Source organism: Vidua macroura, chromosome 9 (genome assembly GCF_024509145.1).
Source record: "Vidua macroura isolate BioBank_ID:100142 chromosome 9, ASM2450914v1, whole genome shotgun sequence".
NCBI classification, from domain to species: Eukaryota; Metazoa; Chordata; class Aves; order Passeriformes; family Viduidae; genus Vidua; species Vidua macroura.
The window spans coordinates 22,903,028-22,923,868 of NC_071579.1; the positions used below are offsets into that span (position 1 = coordinate 22,903,028).

At 45.6% G+C, this 20,841-nt stretch overlaps 1 protein-coding gene and 1 long non-coding RNA gene across 4 annotated transcripts in view; both read left to right on the top strand.

Moving 5' to 3' along the window:
• Nucleotides 1-436: 436 nt before the first annotated feature.
• The window catches only part of RNF220 (ring finger protein 220), a 214,325-nt gene continuing 193,920 nt past the window's right edge, over nt 437-20,841 (top strand). The window contains exon 1 of one of the 3 annotated variants that reach the window (XM_053985583.1): nt 437-1,122. In XM_053985583.1, the coding sequence (XP_053841558.1) occupies nt 498-1,122 (625 nt within the window). In that variant the 5' untranslated portion in view covers nt 437-497. The remainder of the gene's footprint in view (nt 1,123-20,841) is intronic. The other 2 variants (XM_053985584.1, XM_053985585.1) reach the window with 2 other exon arrangements.
• LOC128811750 (uncharacterized) lies at nt 15,626-19,217 on the top strand. Its single transcript, XR_008438452.1, has 3 exons — nt 15,626-15,865; nt 17,257-17,341; nt 18,951-19,217. It is a non-coding gene; the product is annotated as an uncharacterized LOC128811750 (long non-coding RNA).

The following is a 20,841-nucleotide window of genomic DNA, read 5'->3' on the forward strand; positions in this document are numbered from 1 at the left end:
TTGTGTATATGGGGGTTTTCTTAAGTTTATTGCGGTTATGTATACGTGCCACTTGCCATATAAAATTCCACTTATAATTAGGAGTTACTGTGTTAATTTTAGACTGAATATTTTTTTTTAGTGCATTATTAAATCTGCATGTTATTATGTTTGGTTTGCCTTTAATTCATCTGCACTGGATGATACCCTTTAACCTACAGGGCCAGGGCTGACTCCACTAGTGTGTGAAGTTGTCTATTGATTTTCTTGAATGAGAACAGTGGCGCATCTCCGGCCGGTGGCTTGTAACACATGTGGCCACTCTGCTGCTGGAGCATCCCGGAGAAATGAGTGCAGAAACCTAATTGGTTGTGTTTTCTTTCCCTTTCTGTTTCCTTGCAGTGTTCAAAGGGTGATGATGCTCCAGTAATTTTCCCCACTCCATCCCTAGGCATCACTTTGCTTTCCTTCCGGGGAAGATCGTTCTGCTTGTGATCCTGCTGAGGAAAGAGACTCCGATGGACTTACACCGGGCAGCATTCAAGATGGAGAACTCACCCTATCTCCCCAACCCACTGGCCTCCCCAGCACTGATGGTTCTCGCCTCCACTGCCGAAGCCAGCCGTGATGCTTCCATTCCCTGCCAGCAGCCGAGGCCTTTTGGGGTCCCTGTGTCAGCAGATAAGGACGTGCACATTCCCTTTACCAATGGCTCATATACTTTTGCCTCCATGTATCACCGCCAAGGCGGGGTGCCAGGAGCATTTGCAAACCGTGACTTTCCTCCATCCTTGCTTCACCTTCACCCCCAGTTTGCACCCCCCAACCTGGACTGCACCCCGATCAGTATGTTGAACCACAGCGGCGTCGGGGCTTTCCGCCCCTTTGCATCCACTGAAGACCGGGAGAGCTACCAGTCAGCCTTTACACCGGCCAAGCGCCTGAAAAACTGCCATGACACTGACTCGCCCCATCTGCGCTTCTCGGACACTGATGGGAAGGAGTATGAGTTTGGCACCCAGCTCCCCTCCAGCTCCCCTGGCTCCCTCAAAGTTGATGATACAGGGAAGAAGATATTTGCTGTTTCTGGCCTCATTTCTGACCGTGAGACCTCATCCAGTCCTGAAGACCGAAGTGACAGATGTAAGTACCTCTGTTGACTTGGTGGTTCTTTAATTGTGCCTTGTTGAGATACGCAACAGGTGACTGCCCCGCAGTGCTGTGAGACTTGCAGGAGGCAGAGGCAGAGCAGCCTTTCCTGCCTGCTGAGCTCAGCCATGCAATCTTGCCTTGTTCTTCCAAAAGGATATTGACAGATTTTAAGGTGAGCTGCTCTTGAAGGAAACTCGCCTTCCAGCACACAGCTGGAGAGGGGATGTTGACCTTGCAGAAAGCTGTCCATGCACCAGTGTGAGGCTGTAGGTGCTGGTACATGTATATGTGTAAACAGGGATGCAGCTGGAATGTGTAGCCAGGAACTTTCCCAAATCTTGCAGCAAGCACGTGCCCCCTGCTTCTTCAGGTGTTTCTTTCGGACCTTTTCTTCATGAACACCATTTTTAGAGCAAATGCATTACCGACCGTCACAATTCATGCCTCAGCTTAGGACAAAAGTACCTTGTCTCTGGTTAACTTTAGAATATTGTTGGCCACTGATCTCCTTCTTTAAGATAAATACAAATTGTTTTCACAACTCAACAAGTTGTTGCATCATGTGCTTTCTCTGAGTGTTTCCCCCATTTTGGTGCCCATTGAAAGGTGATACCCTTAAAAGAACTGGGAAATCAGGCCAGTTATTGGACTGAAGGAACCCGGTCCACTTGTTTATGACTGTAACTCCCTGTTCCCCCATCACCTTGTCCCTTGTGGAGTCGCCTACACAGAGGGGCAGAGCTGTCTTCAGGAAGGGCAGGCTTCCAGGTTTGCAGAGCTGGGAGGTGACCCACAATGGGGAGTGGTCTGGGGGCAACAGAGTGTGGTACCCCAAGGAAGAACGCTAACTTATGATTAGAGTTTTCCTGTAAACTCAGATATGTAATCAAGGAGCAAGTGGTTTGCTTTTCACATGGGCTCCTTTGTTCTGTTGAATTTTATTAATAGAAAACAATTTTATTATTGTTGTTGTTTTTACTATTACTTCTTTCTTTTAAACAAAAACCTGCTGCACTGTTGCTTCCTCTCCCTTTCAGATGTGATTTTTCTTCTCCCCTTTATGATACCAAGGAGAGTAATAGAGACATTGTGGCTCTCTCTCCCCTGTCGGCGCTGCTTCCTCAGGCTGTCTCCTTGAATTAGGCACTGTGCTAACTTACCGACGCTAAAAGACATCTGCCTAAACCCAGCGTACCTTTTCAATAAAAGTCATCGTAAAATCAACCTGCCTTTTAAATCCATCGCTCTTTGGTTTTGAAATATGCTGCAAGTATGTCTTTTATTGTCAGCATTTGCGAGGGTAGGACAATTCCCTCTGATAGCAGGAGCCGTGTATTTCTTGCAGTACCAGTGTGATCTCTTGTGTCTCTCCCCCTTCTCCTTCTGATTCACCCCCGACTGTGCTACTTTTTGTGCTGTAAGCTCCTTTCATTGTTCAGAATCTCCTCTCTCTCCTTTCGGGTCTGTAGGAAAAGTGGCTATAGGTGGGAGCGCACGTGGATGTGTGGAAGCTGGTAATATAATTATCCATGGGGGAGGCAGGTGAGATGGCAAGGCTTAGAGACATCTTTGTTGATGCTCTTTCCGTTATCAATATAACCTGGCTGGGAAAATGAAGCTTGCTCAAAAGAGTACTGCGAGAGATAGCGGCTGAGGAGAGGGTCCGCTGGCTAAATGAATTTAGAGCGCATCAGCTGCTATGGATCTTGCTGGCAAAATCCTGTCAGATACCCCATTTAAAGAAGTAAATCTGTTAAATGAATTAGACCACATGGAGAACAGCTGTGGACAGACAGACGCATCCACATCCATCGCCGTGCCTTGCCTTTGCCAAGAATGTGTGCCGAACGTGGGTCCGCTCTGTCTGGGAGCAGACGGGGCTTTGCAGAGACACAGGGAGGTTGACACCAAGTGCTAGTGCTGCTGCCAGTGCCGTGGCAGGGGACTTGCCAGGGAAAGGAAGCAGAAGAAAAACTTTGCAGGCAGCTTGGAAAACTTGGGCAGAAGTGGAAGGTGTTTTGTTGTATTGCTTTTGTTACCATGTTAATTTCTTTGAGATGCTTTTCTGCACAGTACAGCAGAGCAAATGCAGCAATACTGATACTTCATCAACATTAAATTTTTTTCTGTAACTACCAGGATGATGTAAACTAAATACATCTGTTGGCTCTGTATCATATTCCCATTGCATATAGACACTGCATGATGGAAACTTCGCTCCGTTAAGACAGCGAGTTTATTTGGTGTGTGCATATACACATATGGGTGTGTTTGTTGAAGGCTGAGAGCAAGTTGTGGAGCTTTTAGAGGATCCAAATGGTCTTTGATGAAAAGAGAAACTTCTGAAGTGAAGAATTCGAGAGATTGCAGTTTGCAGATAGAATGGTGATCTTCTTTTGCATTAGCATTTGCAGATATATTTTTGAACTTTCTGTAGAAATGTGTACTTTAGGGGTTTGTTGTCTCTGAGGAGTTTTGTGGATTCCTTGTGTAATTGTTATATATAACCCTCTGTAAAAGATGCCTACTTGTGCTCCTTATGGAGCAGGTAGGTGGCTGTAGCTTCAAGGTAAAAATGTAATTAGGCTTTTCTACGACTGCAAGGAAAAATTGTAAAATTTTCTTAGATCAGCAACACCTTCCCATGTCTAATGAGTGCCTTTCAGGTTTGCAAAGCTTCACCGTTTCGGTGTATTTTTCAGATTGCTGAAAGGGTTTGTGTTACGTGGAAGCTGAATTACTATGATTTCCCTGTGTGGTCTTCTGTTCCACTGTACAGGAGCCTTTCTTGAATAGATCATTAAAATATTTGTTTCACCTCATAGCTTAAATGGTGATTTTCTAGAGAAACTCCCTCCCCCCTTTTCTTTTTCTTTTTTTTTTTTTTTAATAAAATGTAATCACTGAGTTTTAATTTCCCTGAAAAATAGATCAATGTGAGACATTTGCATGTCAAGGAGTTTTTGGAAGGTGCTTATTTAGTCCTCTGCAGCATGGGAGGAAAGTCTCAGCCTGCTTTCACTAGAAAGAAGAAATTTGCAGAATTCAGTAAAAGTATTTGTGATATGTTCCAGAGTATTCCAGATTGGCACCTGGCCCCGTAAGAGATATGTCAATGCAGTAGAGGTTGCTCAGCCCTTTGCATAAACCTTTCCTTACTTTTAAAGCAGGATAGTGCTTGGACCCATACCCTGCATCCCACAAAGGGACAACACCTTTGGGGTGCTTTTGGGTGGGACTACACTCTTTGTTAATCACCAAATTGGGTTGAGATGTCTGCATTTAGGTAAGTTTTCTCTTGCTGTAAAATGTGAGTATTCAGGACATCCAGAGCGATGGAGTATACAGGGAACATGTGGAAAAGTGGAGCCTTTCCAGGGATAAGGAGACATACCTTGTACTGGATGGGCCCATTCCCTTAGGTGCTTACTGAGAAAAATAATGCCATTTGTTAGAGTTTAGGGGCTTCTTGTAAAGCATGTGTTAAAGGCACTGGAAGACATATTTTATGGGTTTGCTTTAATAAGCGTACAATAATTGAGATTCCTAGAAGGAGTGGAAATAAATGGCATGTTCCTTTCTGCAAAAGAGATCTATAGCCCTATTTTAACATCAGAGGGGAAAAAAAAAAGATTCCTGTTTTTTCATTTCTAATAAAACCTGTCTCAGTGTCCTTCAGTCATAGTACCCAGTTCCTGTGGCATTGCTTTCCCACAAAGTGGCAGGCAGAGGTCGGTGCCAAAGCTGGGACCTCCTGGCAAAGACCTTGTCAGAGCAGAGGGACAGCCCAGGCCATCCCTGCGGGGCAGCCCAGGCCACCAGCCTCCCTGGGACCACAGAGGATGGTTTCCCATTACTGTCTGCTGCTTGGTCTCCATCACATGTTGTCTGTGGCTAGTGGCCACTGATTCAGTTTCCATCCTCTGGCCAGAGTCTGGCTCTCGAAGTCTCAGTTTCCCTGCTTCTGCTGGTGGCCCTTGCCCAGCTCCTGCTGTGCCCAGGAGATGAACATTTGAGTTGGGAGCAGGCTGGGATCCTTGCTCATCCTTTGGGTCTGCTGAGGGTAGTAGGGATGATTATAATAACATTATTATGATTATTATTATTTTTGATAATCATATTTCACCTTGGACATAGTTTATGCTGCAACTGATTTCTTGTCTGCAGAAGTTGTGTGATGTATTTGTGACCTCTTTGTTACACTTTGGGGTTTTAAAGAACATCTCTAGCATGGAGTTAGTTTTCCTTTTGAAACAACTGGTTTGTTATTGATCAAATGTAAATTACACTTCAGGTGATGGACATCAGGGCTATGATGACCACAGCATAAATTCCTGAATAATGTGGTGCTTTGGAAATCAGATCGAGGACTGTCTGTGCAGTCACCCATCCTCTCAGACCTGTGTTGGGATTTGTGTCATGACATATGTAGAGAGCTGTGCGTCTATGTACATGTGCTGGGGGGAGAAGGTTTTATTTTTTTTGTGGCGGAACAATGGATTGGAGGGGGAATGCACATGTCCACACACCCATTGCTCACAACTCTTCCCTCTGGAATGCACACTTCCAAGGCTAGTAAAATTTGAGGTCTAATGTGAAGTGATGCTTTGTTGCTAATCATATTCAGCCATGGTCATGGGAAATTGCAAGTTTAACTCTGCTTCTGAAATAATGAAATAAAGCGAATGGAATGTTTCTGTCGTGCAGTGCCCTGCGTGATATAGGAGTGAAGAAGCAACAGTGGAATTTTGGAAGGGCTGGGCAGGCAGATGGGCAGTAGCAAGGATGACAGCCATGCATCCATCCCTGTTGCTCCACCAAATACACACCATCCTTGTGGAGTAAAGTGTGCTGCATGGAGGTCTTGGAGCACGCAGCAATCATCTCCTTTTCCTGCTTTTCTGGCAACAACCTTCCCTCTCCCTCTGCAAACTGTTGCCGAGACTCCTTTCCATGCTGTTCAGCTTAATTGTCTTGTTGGGATAAAGAAATGTTTGAACAGTTAAAAGTGGGGAAGGGCTGGATGGGAGCAGCCCCTGCCGGCTGCGGGGCCATCTGGCTTCCCTTGGATCTGCCGGTCTCCAGTTTATATTTCTCTTTCTGTTATTTGGGGCTATCTGGCGCACTCGGAATACCTAATCACCATGGTGAGAGGAGGGATAGGGCTGCTTCCCCCGGCCTCCCCTTCCCATCAATTGTCATGCAGACCCCGGCCGGGCGCTGCTCCTCGCAGCCCTCATTTGCTGTCCTCGCCTGCTCTCGGCAGAAGGATGGCTTTTAATTGATCGTTTGAGGGGGAGGGCTGGGGCTGTTTTCTCCTCCAAAATGTTTCCCGTGCAGCCGCTGCCATCCGGCCAGCCTTCATGTCATCTCTGCCATGCCAGAGATGTCTCGTGTCCCCTCTCTTCCTTTTTGGACTCCCCGGGAGCTGGTGAAGCCACTGTCTTCGGAGTGCTGAGCAACACAGAAATGTTATATTTATCCATCTCCTGCTGGAGAGATGGGCACGGACGCAGTAAATATTTATCGCTCCTCTTTTGCCCTGTGTGCCTGGATGCTGGCAGGAGGGTACTTATTGTACTTATTGCAGGGAAACCCCCCCACCTTGCTCAGTATTTCCCATCAAAACCACGGCCCCCAAAACACTGGCCAAACCTTGCTTTCGAGAAGGAATGAATCACATTAAATCTTCAGCCCCATCGATCAGACTTGACTGCTGTCAGAGGATTGCAGCAGGAGAAGCGCAGGCAGACTTGGTGGCTGCCGTGCTGTGCTGGGGATCGGGAATCCTGACCTCGGGCATGGCTTGGAGTCGTGGTTTCCCGATCCCTAACGCGGGAGTAGTGATACCTCCCTCACAGCGGAGCGTGCCGCTTTGATATCTTCTGACAGAAGATGCTAGGCAAGGGCAAAGTATTAGTATTATTAATATAGTACAGTTAGTAGAATATTATGAACTATTATAAATCATTACTACTAAACTACAGTTATTAAAGGAAATGACCAAAGTGCACTTTGCGAGCCAGGATCTCTGACAGTTAAAACATTGTTTTATTATTTTACTTGCTAACTTGCAAAATTCGAGAGTTAGCAACAGTTTCCTGGTTGATTGGTGTTGATTGCATAAGGATTTGGGAGAAGCGGGGGGAAGGCGAACATTTCAGGAGGGAGAGAATAAGCATTAGTGCCTGTGTGATTTATTTTTCTTTCCTTGATATTTTGAAGGTCTTGAAAGACAGAGACATACTCAGGCATGGGCCTAATCCTGCTCTGTAGGACTGAAAGTGTTCAAGGCAACAAGGTCTTAATGTTTCTGGAATTCCCCAATGAAAAAAAATAGAAGTGAAGATGTTAGTGAATTGCTGCTGGTTGTTATTTGTTTGATATCATTTAGACAAGTCCCATTAAATGCTAGCAGCAGATTCATTTTTTTTTCTCTTTGTTTGCCTTCCAAGGAGTAGAAAACAGACATAATTATATTTTACGTGAGACTGTAAGATTTCCTCTCATCTCTTTTTTCTGGCTAATATCTGCAGCTATAAAATAAATTCTTTTTGTGCATACATGGTGCTAGACTGAGGTAAATAACTGTCATCTAAAATCTGTCTAACCTTAATCTGCATCAAGAGCACTATAGAGAGCTGTACCTGTTTGTATAATATTAAGCTTTATTTTTATTATGGATTTCTAATGCAAATTCATAGTGGGAATGAAGTTGTTCCCTTTTAATACCATATTCCAAGAAAAGCAGCCATTGATAGCAAATTGTGATGATTTTTATCCTCTGGTTCATGTCACTGGTGGTCCTTTATCATGTCAATGTGCCTGATAGCCTGTGAATGTTTCTCTTCTTCAGGGTAGAATAGCAGATTTGGAGACTTTTGAGGACATTTTTCAGCTATGCAGAGCAATTGAAATTCTTCAGAAATAATGGATTTATATTTGGGAAATTTAATATAGAATTGGATTCCTTTACAGCATCCTCTGAAAAAGGGCATGTGCATCTTTATAAATCTACACATGTAAGCTGTATGTGTTTCTTTCTCCCCTTTCATGCAACATCATGCCTGCTTGGCTTTGCTGGCCTGAGTGTAGAAACTCACAGGTGACAGACATTTTGGACAAATTCATCACCATGAATTCAGGTTTTTTTTACAACTGAATTATTTTCCTGCTGTTGGTAGAGTATTGGGTATTTGCTGGCAGATTGACCCAGCCCTCAAGTCAACAAAAGCTCTGGCTGAAAAAGTACTGCTGGGTTTGGTACTATCTGTATCTGTTCATTTCATCTTTGTTCTGTCTTTTAAAAACATGAGGGTGGTCATGATAATCTGAGAGTTCTTCTTAGCCATCACTTTCTTCTCTCCTTTGACCATTTGTTGGTGTCTTGAATGGCAGCAGTGGCCTGAGCAACAGAAGAGGGGGGAAAAACAATGTTGGGGAGGAGCAAAGCAAGGAGAGATTTATTGTCCTAAACACAGATAACATGGGAGGGAGTCCTGCTGAAAGCAAAACTGCTTGTGGAGTTCAGGTGTGGGACACTTCCATTGTATTTTTCCTCACTTGGGACATAGTTTCTAATCAGTATTGCTTTAAAACCTTCCTTTTTTGCAAACTTCGGGCTGAGAACAGTTTTCTCATTGAATTGCAGAGCAAGAATGTGTTTTGTGCTTTTTCTTGTGAATCCTGGGCTGTTCTGAAGTGGGAAAAGGAAGGCACCAAGTGTCTCTGGATACCCCTAAAAGGAAGAGCTGGAAACTATGTCCTTGGTATCCCCCAGCAGCACTGAATCTTAACTATATCTTGCCAGAGTAACCACATTAAGTTTTCAATTCAGAAGGACCTAAGAGCTTTTGTGCATGAGCTTTTCTCAGGTGCAATCCTTCAGCGTTACCTGGGCTTTCTAGATGTGCAATGCCACAGTCCTGGACAGGGTGAGGCTGGTGGGACACATCCAGCTGCAGCTGCTGGGCTGGCTGGCAGGGCTGGCTCCCCAAGCATAGGCTTGTTCTTTGGGAGGCAGATGAATGCTTCCTGGCACTTGTATGGAAACTAAATCAGAAAGCACTGGGAAGAGCAGCTGGGGTGAAGGCTCCCTGTGACAGCCTCCCCAAAAGGAATTGGTTTTGTAAACAGAGTAACAAGTAAAAGGGCACTGCCCTGAAGGATCCATTTCTTTCTACTTGGATTTTTGGGACTTTGATTTAAATTAAGGTATTTTTAATTAAAAAGGACTCAACCTTTTAATCTGATTTTTATATTGTTTTCCCGCACTTTAGGAAACAACTTGCAAAGCCATTTAGAATGTGAAATTGTCTGTCCTGTAGCATCCCTCGCTATCAGGAGGCATAGGATAACCATCCCTCATTGCAGAGAGCCTGCTTTGGCGGTTGTGCAGGGATGGGAAAACACCTGGTACCAGATCACAGCTCTGCCTTGTTCTCCAACCGGGCTTTCAATATTGAAGATTTCTTTAGGAGTCAGTCCTGTTTGGGGGGATGCTCCACAAAATTCCCTACCAGAGGCCCCACGTGAGCTCCCATGTTGCTCAGGAGGTGATGAGAGGGTGTTTGTGAGTGAGAGAGGAGGAGGATGAATGACACCCTGGGTGCTGCACCTCTGGCTGGGTGAGTGAAAGCCTTATCAGGGTGGCCTGGCCGTGCTACAGCAGAGCTGCCCCGCACCCAGCCCAACCTTTGGCCTTTGCAGGCTAGAGGGAACCTTGTCTCCTTGTCAGTGTTTGCAGTGTGGGGAATCTCGCAAGGGCCATCTCGCGATGGCTGTGGATGGGTGGAAATCCTGGGAGTTGGATATCATTGTAGGTCAGAGGGATCCAAACTCTGCAGCACCATCAAGGGGGCTGCAGAAGCTCGCTTCCTTCCCTTGTTTATTCTTCTGATTGCAAACCAGCCTCACTTCATATTTCCAGCACTGGAGGTGGGAGATAAGCCTCTAGCAAAGTCCTTAGGCAGGGTGACAGCTTTTACCTCCTGACCACTTGTCTTCAGCTTCCCTGAGGAGTCAGCTTGACCACTGATGCTTTTTTTTTTTTTTTTTTTTTCTGGGGAGATGAAGGAGCAATCAGTGACCTGGATAACCCTGTGCTGAAAAGGAGCAGGGGAACTTAATGGTTACAATCAAAAAGTATTCATACATCAGGAGGTGCCCCTTGGACGAGAGAAGGGGAGAATGCGCAGTCAAACTCTTACAGCCCTGCTTCTTTGCCCTCAGATTTGCACTTTGCTCAGCATGCAGCCTGTACAGGACAGCTGGCATTGCTCCTGCCAGCTCTGCTCCTCGGGACTCATTGCTGCTGTTTGTGTTGCTTCTTCCTTTCTGCATATTTAGGTTCATGCACAAAAGTGTTGCTCTCAAAGAGGTGTTTTGATTTCAGAAGGGGGGAGGTGATGGGCAGCCTGCCTTCACTCAAAATTTGGGACTAACATGTTTAGGGAGGCTGTGTTGAATGCGCTGGGATATTCAGTAGTGCAGGAAACAGGGCATCTGCAGATGAGAAATTTAGTGTCAGCAAGAGGTGTTAGAGAGAGTGAGAAGTAGAAAAATGCTACAAGTTATTTCTGTCTTAATTTGGCCAATGTGCTGTGTCCAGTCCCACATTTGGTCCAGGACTGAAATAAGTATGATGATATTTGGATCAGGACTAGGATATACTGGAAAAAGTAAGCTATGAAAGTCTGCAGATCTCTGTCTCCATTAGCCAGAAGTAATGTTCCCACCATCTCGTTATTTTCCCCTCTTAAAATGAAAACAATGCGTTAACTGTGGAAACAGGGGAGGATTGTATTAGAGCAGGACAGAGCTGGGCAGAGAGAACTTACATTGGCTTTACTTGTGCGTAACAGAGATGTTGTGGGTGTAGGAGCCTGGGGTAGCTGTGTATGGTGTGATCCAGATCATCCCCCAGGTTTGTGGCACGTCTCAAGGAAGAAAGAAACTTAAACTAAAAAAAAAAAAGCTTCACCTTTGGTCATCTCTTTGGGAACACTGTGAGGACCCAATGTGTGTCTCCCACCTGGGCGCCCACCCTGGGGCGTGGGCGCGTGCTGGTGAAGGCTGGGGAAGGTTATGATGTCAATGAGAAACATCTGTGTGTGTTCTCCCAGATGTTGCCAGTTGTGTCTGGCTTGTTAGCTGCACCTGGGCAAAGAAGAAAAGGAAACCCCCGGGTGGTGTGATGGATTTTACAGAGCCTGGGAGGAGAAGGTAGTTAGACACCACTTGCTGATAGTCTCTCTGCTATGTACTCAGGTGGCTTACTGACGTTTGGGTGATCCAGGACCCACATTTTTCTGCATCTAAGGAAATGTGTCATCAACTCGTCACATACCAATTCTCTTACTTGTGTTGCTCATTTCTAGCTTGACTGGTGGGGGGGGTATTGAAGATGAAGGACACAGTTATTGGCAGAGCTGAGCGTGCCTAATCCTCGCAGCCATGCGGAGCAGGAAGAGGGAAGGGCTGCCTGGGCAAAGCCCTGAGCATTGGTTGTGCTTGTGCTGTGGACTCTATTGACCTTGGACAAGCAGAGTAATTTCTCATCGTCTGTCTCTAAAGCAGGGATTATGATATTCTCCAGCTGAGGGTGGTTGTGGTCATGTTTTGTAGTGCTCAGATCCTTGAGCAGTGGTCATAACCATGGTGCCTGGATTGAAAAGGCTGCGCAGGGGGAGGGATGGAGGCTTGTTTAATAAACATGACAAATGGGATTTTTTTCTGAGGAAACAGTTGCCAATTTTTTTTTTTTTTTAATGAAACTTGGAAGAACAGCTGAAATCAGTGGCTAGGAATGGTAGAGAAAGAATTTAGGGTCAAATTTTGGAGTAAGGTAGATAAAAGTGAGAGATAAAAGAAATAATGCAGGGAAGGATGAGTAATCAACATTCTTGGAGTGAAGCGCAAGCTCTGGCTTCCTTCCTGAGCAGTAAAATAAAATTTTAAAAAAAAGTCTTTAGAACAACAAAACTCTGGACGCGCTGGTTTCCTTCCTGACAGGCCCAGCCTGGTGGTGTTTCGATGAGTCCTCATTGGCAACCAGGGCTGATCTAAAGGCCAAAGGCAGAAAGATGGGGGGGAAGGGAGAGGGATTTAACTCCTTGAGCTCTGCTGGAAAAACAGAGATCTCCTGCTTTGTGTGGGTTCCTTTTGCCATTGTTGGAGTACAAACAGTGTTCACTGTGGCTCAGAGGTCTGAGAGGTGATGGGTACATCTACCCAGGTGCTTGGTCATAATCAGTTTTACAAAACAGAAGTGAGTATTTTTAATCCTTGTGGACAAAATTCCTAGGTCTGTGAGTGGTACAATATGACACAACAGCACCACTGAGCAACAGGGGAGTGGAGTGGTCACTCTGCTGTTGTTACCTCGAGGATGCTCAGTTTACTTGTGGCACCCAGTTTATAGTAAAGTGCTGCTCTAGTCTCTTTTGTCAGCACATTTCCCGGCTGGGAAGGAGCTGCTGGGTGCAGGACAGCCTGTTGTGCCCCAGGGGCTCTGGGCAGCTTGCAGGGAGCTGGGAGTATGGGAGGGGAGGCTGTGTGTGCACTAGACAGGTTGAATGGCTCAGGCAGAGCTTGTTTTGCAACTAACTCTCTGAGCCTTGCCGCTCTCTGCAGGGTTCCCCTCTCTGAAAGGTCGAAGCTACTTCTTAATTCTCAGCAGCTGACAAAATATTTATTTTCAGGTACTTAAAATATTATAATTTGAAGTGGAGTCCAGCCCCTGGCTGGAGTTGAGCTTTTGTACTAACAGCTTCAGTGAAATGCCTTTTTCCTCCTACAACTTGCCAACAAATGCTTGGAAAATAATTGTGGGACAGTCATCCTTTTAGTGAGCAGATCAAGAAGATTTGAGACTTGCCAGAGACTTTCAAAGGACAGGCCAAAGGTTCAAGTTGTTGCCAGTTCTATTTGTCTTAGCCTTTAAACTTACTTGTGTGTCATTAATTTCATCAAATGTCTATGGGTAAAAGGCAACCAGCAGGCTGCCGCTTTCGCTGAGCTCTCTGGGTGTACTTGGACACCTCTTGGGAAATAAGCCCACCTTTTTGTCTAGGGAGAGTGATTAATCCCATCACAGCTGCAGCAGAAAAAGGCTTCCCCACTAACCTGACACAGAGACGGCTGAGTTTTGGGGGGCAGGACCCTGCTGTCTTCTCTGCAGCCTTTTTTAGCTGGTTGTGGCAGACACACGTGAATATGGACGCACATATGAATGATGCTACCTCGGTGGTACTGTACCTACAGCTCTTATAGAGACCTACAGAAATAAAATGCCACACTTGGATTTTCTGGAAGTTACTGAAATGAGGGCTCAGCAAAAAGGACAAGTGAGCAGAGGCCAGGCAGAAGGGACCTCAGTGTCCTGGGTCTTGTTCCTGGCCCTGCTATTGAGTCCTTGGGATGATTATCTATGTTTTGGGATGCTGGCAGGTCATTCTGTTGATTTTGGTAGGCAGGGCATCACTGTTGAGCTCTTTGCAAGGGCTGTTGTTGCTAGATTAACAGCTCTATTGGCACTGTCCTCTCCTGGGGGCCATGCAGCAAAAAGAAGCAGGGAGAGGGCTGTTTTCCCAGCAGGATCCCTGCAGGCAGAGCTTCCCTGCTCTTCTCTTTCCTTGCTGCAAACCTCTTTCCTTGGTGCTCCCATCGCTGCCTGCATCCTGACAGCTGCTTTCCTACCCTTTCTGCCCCAGTGCAGACGGCCAAGCACATTAATTTTTCGGCAGAAGTGTTGTAATAATTAGGCAGCTCGTCGGAGGGTTTAGCAGTACTTAACCAGATGTGAGAAGACTCTTCCCATAGTCCCTGCTCTCTCACTGGGCTCCAGCCAGCTGCCTTTTCCCGCCTGCTCAGGTTGCCTAGAAAGGGCTGTAGGAGATCTCCCGGCTGCCCTGGCTCCTCTTGCCTCCCTTCTTATGTTAAACACTCATTTGTAAAGGAGAAAGAGGGAGAGTGGAAATCCTTGAGCTGTTTGGGAGAAGAGCAGCAAAGAATTAAAAGCAGACACCTGCAGCGCTTGGATTTGAGACCTCCACCATTAACTCTTCCCAGGCCAACATCCCCCAGGCTTGTAGCCCTTCTTTTGGTGCCAGCCAGGGACACATGGTGGGATGCAAGGGCTGGAGTGGGTGGTGCTGCTATCTGGGGCTCCAGACAGCTCCTTGTTATATATAATCTCCATCACATTTTATGTATATGTAAACATAATCTCTCTTTATATGTGTGAAAAAAATCTCCATATCCCCTGCCTCAGTTTCCCTCCCTGCCCTGTAGGGATGATGCTATTTCTCTGCATTCTGTGCTCTATAACCATTTATACACAAGGCAGTAGTATTATCACTAACATGGTTTTAAACTAGGTTGTAGTAAACTGTATTGTCTGCCTAATCCATATTAATGGCAAAAACTGCTGCAGACAGGATATTGGCCTGGATGGCCCTTGGATTAAGTCATTCTGACAATTGTTACATTTCTATGGTAAAGGTTTATAAATACAAGCTGACACCATATATTATGCTTAAGAAAATCTATATACAACCTATAGGTTTCTGGTTATAAAGAGAAAAAATGTATTAAATCAGCAAGACCAAGGGAGCAGACAAGATATAAAAATGATACTATATTATGCTGGAACTTATTGAAAATCCCAGTGCATCTTTTTTATGTAAATGGTAAATTCTTTTCTATGTTCTGAATATGTTTCTTAATGTGTGTCACGTACCAGAATAGTAGCATGAACACAGTTGCAAATACGGTGTGTGTTTTATTATGAGTATTATACTGCATAGCAGAGTGAGGGTGTTGAATGCTGCAGTCAGTTATATACAGCTGTAAATGGGAGCTACCTGCTGTTCTGTATACAGCCAGCTGCATATTTATTAGTAAATACCAGTCTAGCTAAAAGAAAAATAAAACAGGAAGTTGTATTAAAGACTTCAAGGCTTAAAACTAGTTTGTGCAAAGCTCCTGGGATCCCACTGCAGGGAACGGTCCAGCATTTTCTAGCATTAAGTCTTTTCCATCTGATTTTTCTAGCTCTGTGAATTTGAAAGCCTCTTCTGAACTCCCCCTGCTTATCAGTTTGTGGAATAATTCATCAGTGTTTCAAAGCAGAGTAAAGATTGGGTTTGGGGCTGGAGAAATTCAGGCTGGCTCCTTCCCTGGTGTGCCTCCAGCTGAACGTACCAGAATCATGGAGTCACAGAATCACCTAGGTTGGAAAAGATCTGTAAGATCATCGAGTCTGACAATTTACTCAGCAGTGCCACATCCACCACTCAACTATGTCCCCAAGTGCCACATCTCAATGTGCTTTAAATACATCCAGGGGTCAGAGCCGCTCTGATGGGTGAAGTTCCGAGGACCGGTGGCTCCAGGCACAGCCGGGGCGCGTGTCACAGACGTGTGTTTGTCACACGCATAGCACGGCTGGCCAGTGCCCGCGGCAGGAACGCCGTGTTGCGAGGGGAAAACACACCACAGATTTTCTGGGGTGCCTGTGGGCTTTCTGACTGATGAGCACTTCTCCAAAGAAAGGTGTCAGGTCCGAGCATGGGATCCCAAACGAGCGATGGCTCTGAAATACCCAAGTGTTTGACCTAGAGGGAGCTCTCTTACATGAAGAATGAGACTTGGCGCTGCCTGCCTGAACAGCTTTTAGCGTCTGTATTTTCAGCAAGCTTCTGCTTCCTGTATTCTGAGCTCACACTGCCAGGTAATGTATTTCCCTGAGTGATGTACAGAGAGTTGGAGAAGTCCTGTGTGTAACTCTTGTGGTCCCAGCTCTGCAGGGGCCAGAGCCAGAGGCTCACTCTGGCTTGCTTCTTGTAGAAGTTGGTAGAGATGTCTTCTGGCAATAGAAGTTGCTTCTAATTTTCCTTCTCCCAGTAGCACCATCACACCTCATTGATAAGTCACGGCTCTTGGGGTGCCAGGCGCCCACTCCCTGCTCTGGTTGGGGGAGGAAGGGCTCCTTGGTGAGGAAGCATCTTTTGTTGGCAGCCCGAATCCAGCAACGGGAGATACTTATGTCACGGCCTTGCATGGCTCAGATTTTCCCTTTGGGTCTCTCCTTTTAAATGCTTCATATCCCTTCACCCTCCTTGGGCTAGGTTCATCTGCCTGAATACAAATCCATGATGTTTTGGATTTAGATGAACTAGTATTTCCTTCCCTGGAAGCTGGGAGATGCCAGAGGTGGCACAGATGGATGATACGAGGGTGCTTCCCCAGTGAACAGGCAGATCTGGCTCTAACCAGTTGCAAGTCCTTGAAATCCCTCCACTTCTGCTCCCTAGTGGGTGCAGGAGCTCCAAGCTCCAAGACAGTCTGTCTGGGCACTGCAGAACATCAGTGAGAGGCATGATTGAGCTGACAGGGAGCTCACAGCCTGCTGTACCCACTGCAGTAGGACAGAGGGGACGTGGCTCTCCAGAGGCAGCAGGTGTAGCTCTGCAGCTCTAGGCCACCCACTGACTTAACAGAGTGAAAGAGAAACTTGCTGAAGTTCTGGGGCAGAGGTCTTAGAGAGCCCACAGTGCCTGACAACTCTTAAAAAAAGAGGACTGAATTAAAGCAGGATGGTGCCATTTTTTCCTGGGTCCAGAAAGCTGCTGTCTGGGAATGGGGGGCCGAAAAGAGCAGCTTCATGGTACAAAGGTCAAGCTGGAGGGATTGAAAGTGGTGATGCTGCCCTATTCCTCCATCCCATTCCTAAGCAGTCCAGGTCCCAATGAGGCTGGGCTCAACCATTCCAATACCTGGCTTGTGATCCTTCTGCAGCCTCACTGTCTGGTGGCTGGACTGCTTTAAAAGAAGCAAATCTGGGAGAGAAATTAAGGGCAGATGGGGTGAGATAGCACCGCTTTTCTGTGGGTGCTTTTTTTTTTTTTTTTTTTTTTTTTTTTTTTTTTTTTTTTTGTTCTGTTGAACAAAGGAGTTTGGGGAAGGAAAGGGTGTGTGTGAGGGTAGGGAGCTGAATGGGGAAGGTGGCTGAAGAGAAGAAATTGAAAACTAAACCACCTTTTACATCTAGTTTTTAAAGAAAGGTTTTGGAGTAACATTTTGTGGGCTTTCAGTTTGTAGTCTGGTCTGTGTTTTTTCTAGAGCAGGCAAGAAGCATGAGCAGCAGAGGCAGGAGAAGTTACTTTGGTTCATATCCCCAGTCTGACTTGAAAAATGCCAGAAGAAAGTGAGTAGGATTAGAATAAGCACTTTTCTCAGGGGTGACTTCTTGTCTCTGTGTCTCAGATGATGGCCATTCCTTCCCCATCTTGCTGTCCTTGCTTTGCTAGCCAGCAAACCATACCTGAACCTCCACGTGCCCTTCTCTGAGTTGGCACAAGGAGGTTATGGGAAGCTGCTACCTGCAAGGCTGTCTCCCTTAGACCTCTAACAAGATTAGGGGATGCTGCAGAAGAGTGAGCCAGGTGAGTCAGCACAGTCAACTTTGGGATCTCAGCAAATGTATTTGCACTGTCGGTAGTGCGCAGGCCCCTCCCCATCCCATTTCTGCCTTCAACAGGAGAAGGCTACTCAGTTGAATACAGCTCCCACAAAATTCAGCTTTCTAACACCAAGCCTCAGAAATCCTGAAGTAGCAGCTATTAGATACAAACTCTTGCAAGAAGCATGGTGAAATGCCTGAGGTACCAACTATGGATATCCCTACGCAGCACAAATACTTCATCTTCCCTTCTCCCTTGTAGTCACAGGTTCATGGCCCAGCTGGGTTGTTTAAGGGCCTGGCTAGAGCAGTCTTTCTAGTCTACATCTAAATTTATTGAAAGTGAGTTCACTGTAGGTCTCTGTGCTTTGCTTAATACAAGCAGCTCTCCTTATGTGTTTCACCTTGTACAGAAAGTCAGTTTTATGTTTACAAGCACCAGGCAGGTGGGTGGCCCTTCTGGGAGTAGAGCAGGTCCTGTGTCCTGTGTAGGGTGATGCAGAGACAGCTTTAGGGGTGCTGGTTTCTCATCAGTCATTCCCACCAGTCACCAGCTGTTTGGAATGAAATGCTTTGGCTCCTGAGAAATTTGTGGGAATCCCAAACAGTTAAAAACACCTGGTCAGAAACAATCCTAGAACTTGGATGTCTCAAAGTAAGTACTGAGAATCATGCACATACCTGTTCTGTGTGTCCCTAATAAAAATTTACCTCCAAATGTGGGGCCAGGTAGGGAGGGGATGCTGAGAGTGTCCTGAACATGCGGAGAAAGGGGAGCAGAAGAACAGCTGTTTTCTTCCTCTGGGTCCAGTCTGACTTAGAGCAGGCAGTGGGGTGATGTTCCACTGCACAGTGGAGAAGCAAGGATGCCACTAGCTGCTGCCCACAACCTGGTGGCCCCTTTGGGCCCTTCTGTGATGCTCAATATGCAAGAGGAGGACCAGAGCATCCTCAGCAAATTATTTTGAAAAGGCCTGTCTTTATATAGATGTGTTTTCAGCTCTTACATAGACTACACTTCAGAGGTCCTTGCTTGGTAAGTCAGGAGAGATGTAACTTCAACTGGCAAATTTCAGGCTTGATCTAAACAAGGACGGCACTTTAAAAATAAATCCTTCTTCTCCTGATGCCCTAAGCTACATCCAGATAGGGTGTGCTCACTTCTGGCTTAATGCTCCAGTTTAAAGGATAATTTTGGCCAAAGCTACCCTTCTGTTGTAGCCTATAATTAGCAATTAAAACATAAAAAATATTTCCATCAAGTGGCTCCTAAATAAATGCTTGTCACTGCTGATCAGAGTTGGTTTATTTCCATGTGTGTTTTTCTTCCTTCTTTTTTTTGTATAACTTACAGCCCTGTAAATGCTCAGCAGCTGTTAATATGATTCTGTCGATAAGTTTACCATGGTGATTTGGCTATATTTGGTGAGCGTGTGAAGAAATCACTCACCGGTTAGAAGAAGGAAAGACAAGCTGTCGATATCAAGGGAGAAATGCTAATAACCCCGGTGACAAATCATTCCTGGGAATCTCAAAGGGTTAAAAAAAAAGCAGCAGCACTTCCCGGAGAGAGGGGCCTTGGCGAGTGAAGGTGACTCATCCGGAGCTGCAGACACCAGCTGTCATCTCCAGCTCCTCTTGTGCTTAATCACTTCACTTTTCTAAAGAAATATTTTGTTCTAATTCAAACAGACCTGGGCTTGTTTGTCTTTTATGAATTATTTACTGGTGAGGAGAACCTCTTGAGGTATCCATCTTCACTCAGAAATAAGTGGACTCTGAGAGCCTGATGAAGCACTTTAAAGCACACAGTCCCCTTCTTGATGAGCCTTTTTTTTTTTTTTTTTTAACAACCACTTAAAATCAAGAATAAACCCTAGAAAGTCAGCTCTGGGCTTCAGACTATACTGGAGAAAATGCACATGGACTTTGGCCTCATCTGGTTGCTCTTTGAAAGGCATCCCTGCCCTTAGGTGTGGGGTGGTGATGCTCCAAGAGACTCCTGGGACTGACACCAGCTGGAGATCTGCTCCCATAACTGACTTGCTTCTAGATGCATTCCCATAGGAATTATGAACTCACTGTGCATGGAGCAAGTGCATGAAGGAGCCTGTGTGTGCCCCTGACCCTTGTCTGGGCACTGACACCCTTCAGCTTCGGGAGATGTTTCTGTTACTTAATAAACCCACAGCCAAATTCCACCTGGCTGTTCCTGACTTCAGCTCTTTGCACATTTATAACTCTTCCAGTGGAAAGAGAAGCTTGTATGATATTTTGCAGTCCCAAAAGGTCTGATCCAGCAGCCATGGAAGTAAATAAATGTAAAAATTTGCACTGACTGGACTGGGCATCAGATTAGTCCCTAAATGTTAGTTGATCTGCTTTGGGGTTATGACAGACAAATATTTCCCCAAGGTTACTGCTACAGGAATAATCGATCTACCTGTCTTGGATGTGTCTGGGCTGCCTATCATCACTGTACTGTCTAAGTGAGTGTTACCTCCCAGGAAGTCTGTGCCTGACCAAATAAGTTGCCTTTTCTTTGTGTGGTTTGAGACCAGAGAGTGCAGTTTTCAGTATTTAAGATCATTGCTATTTGGCACTTACCTGCTCCACAGGCTATGACTGCAATGTCCTTCTTGCCTCTGTCTTACATTTATTTTAAAATTCTGCTTTTAAATTCATTTTTTCCTAAATAAATAACATGATCTGTAAATAAATTACTTGATCCTGAAAACAATTTAGACAAACAGAATGTCTTGAGTGTGATTTAGCTTGAGTGGTGTAAATCGCATGCTTATACAAGCTTCAAAATGACAGGAAAGATAATCCCATCAGGCAGTCTGTAAAACAGAACAAGCCTGGAGAGGATTTTTCTTGTATACAATTACACTTAGAGACACAGGATGAGAACAGACTCAGGACCTGGGGAGGCTGAAAGAGGCAGCTGGTTGTGTCCTTGGCACTTATTTGCACTAAGGTTCCTCGTGCAAGCCTCCACAGCATGTGAAGCTGGAAGGGAGATGAGCACATGGAAAGTAGTTCATACCTGCATTGGTTTTGCACTGAGGACAGCTGCAGTGCTGATGTACTGCAGACCTGGGAATGCCATAGACATGTGCTGCAGCGTTTTCTCCATCCCATAGGTTCTGTGCAATGGGGCATATTTTAGCCTCATTTCAGGGCTGCTCTTGTGTGAGCCAGAAGCCCGCAGCCTGCCAGCTGCCCCTGAGCACAAGAGACAA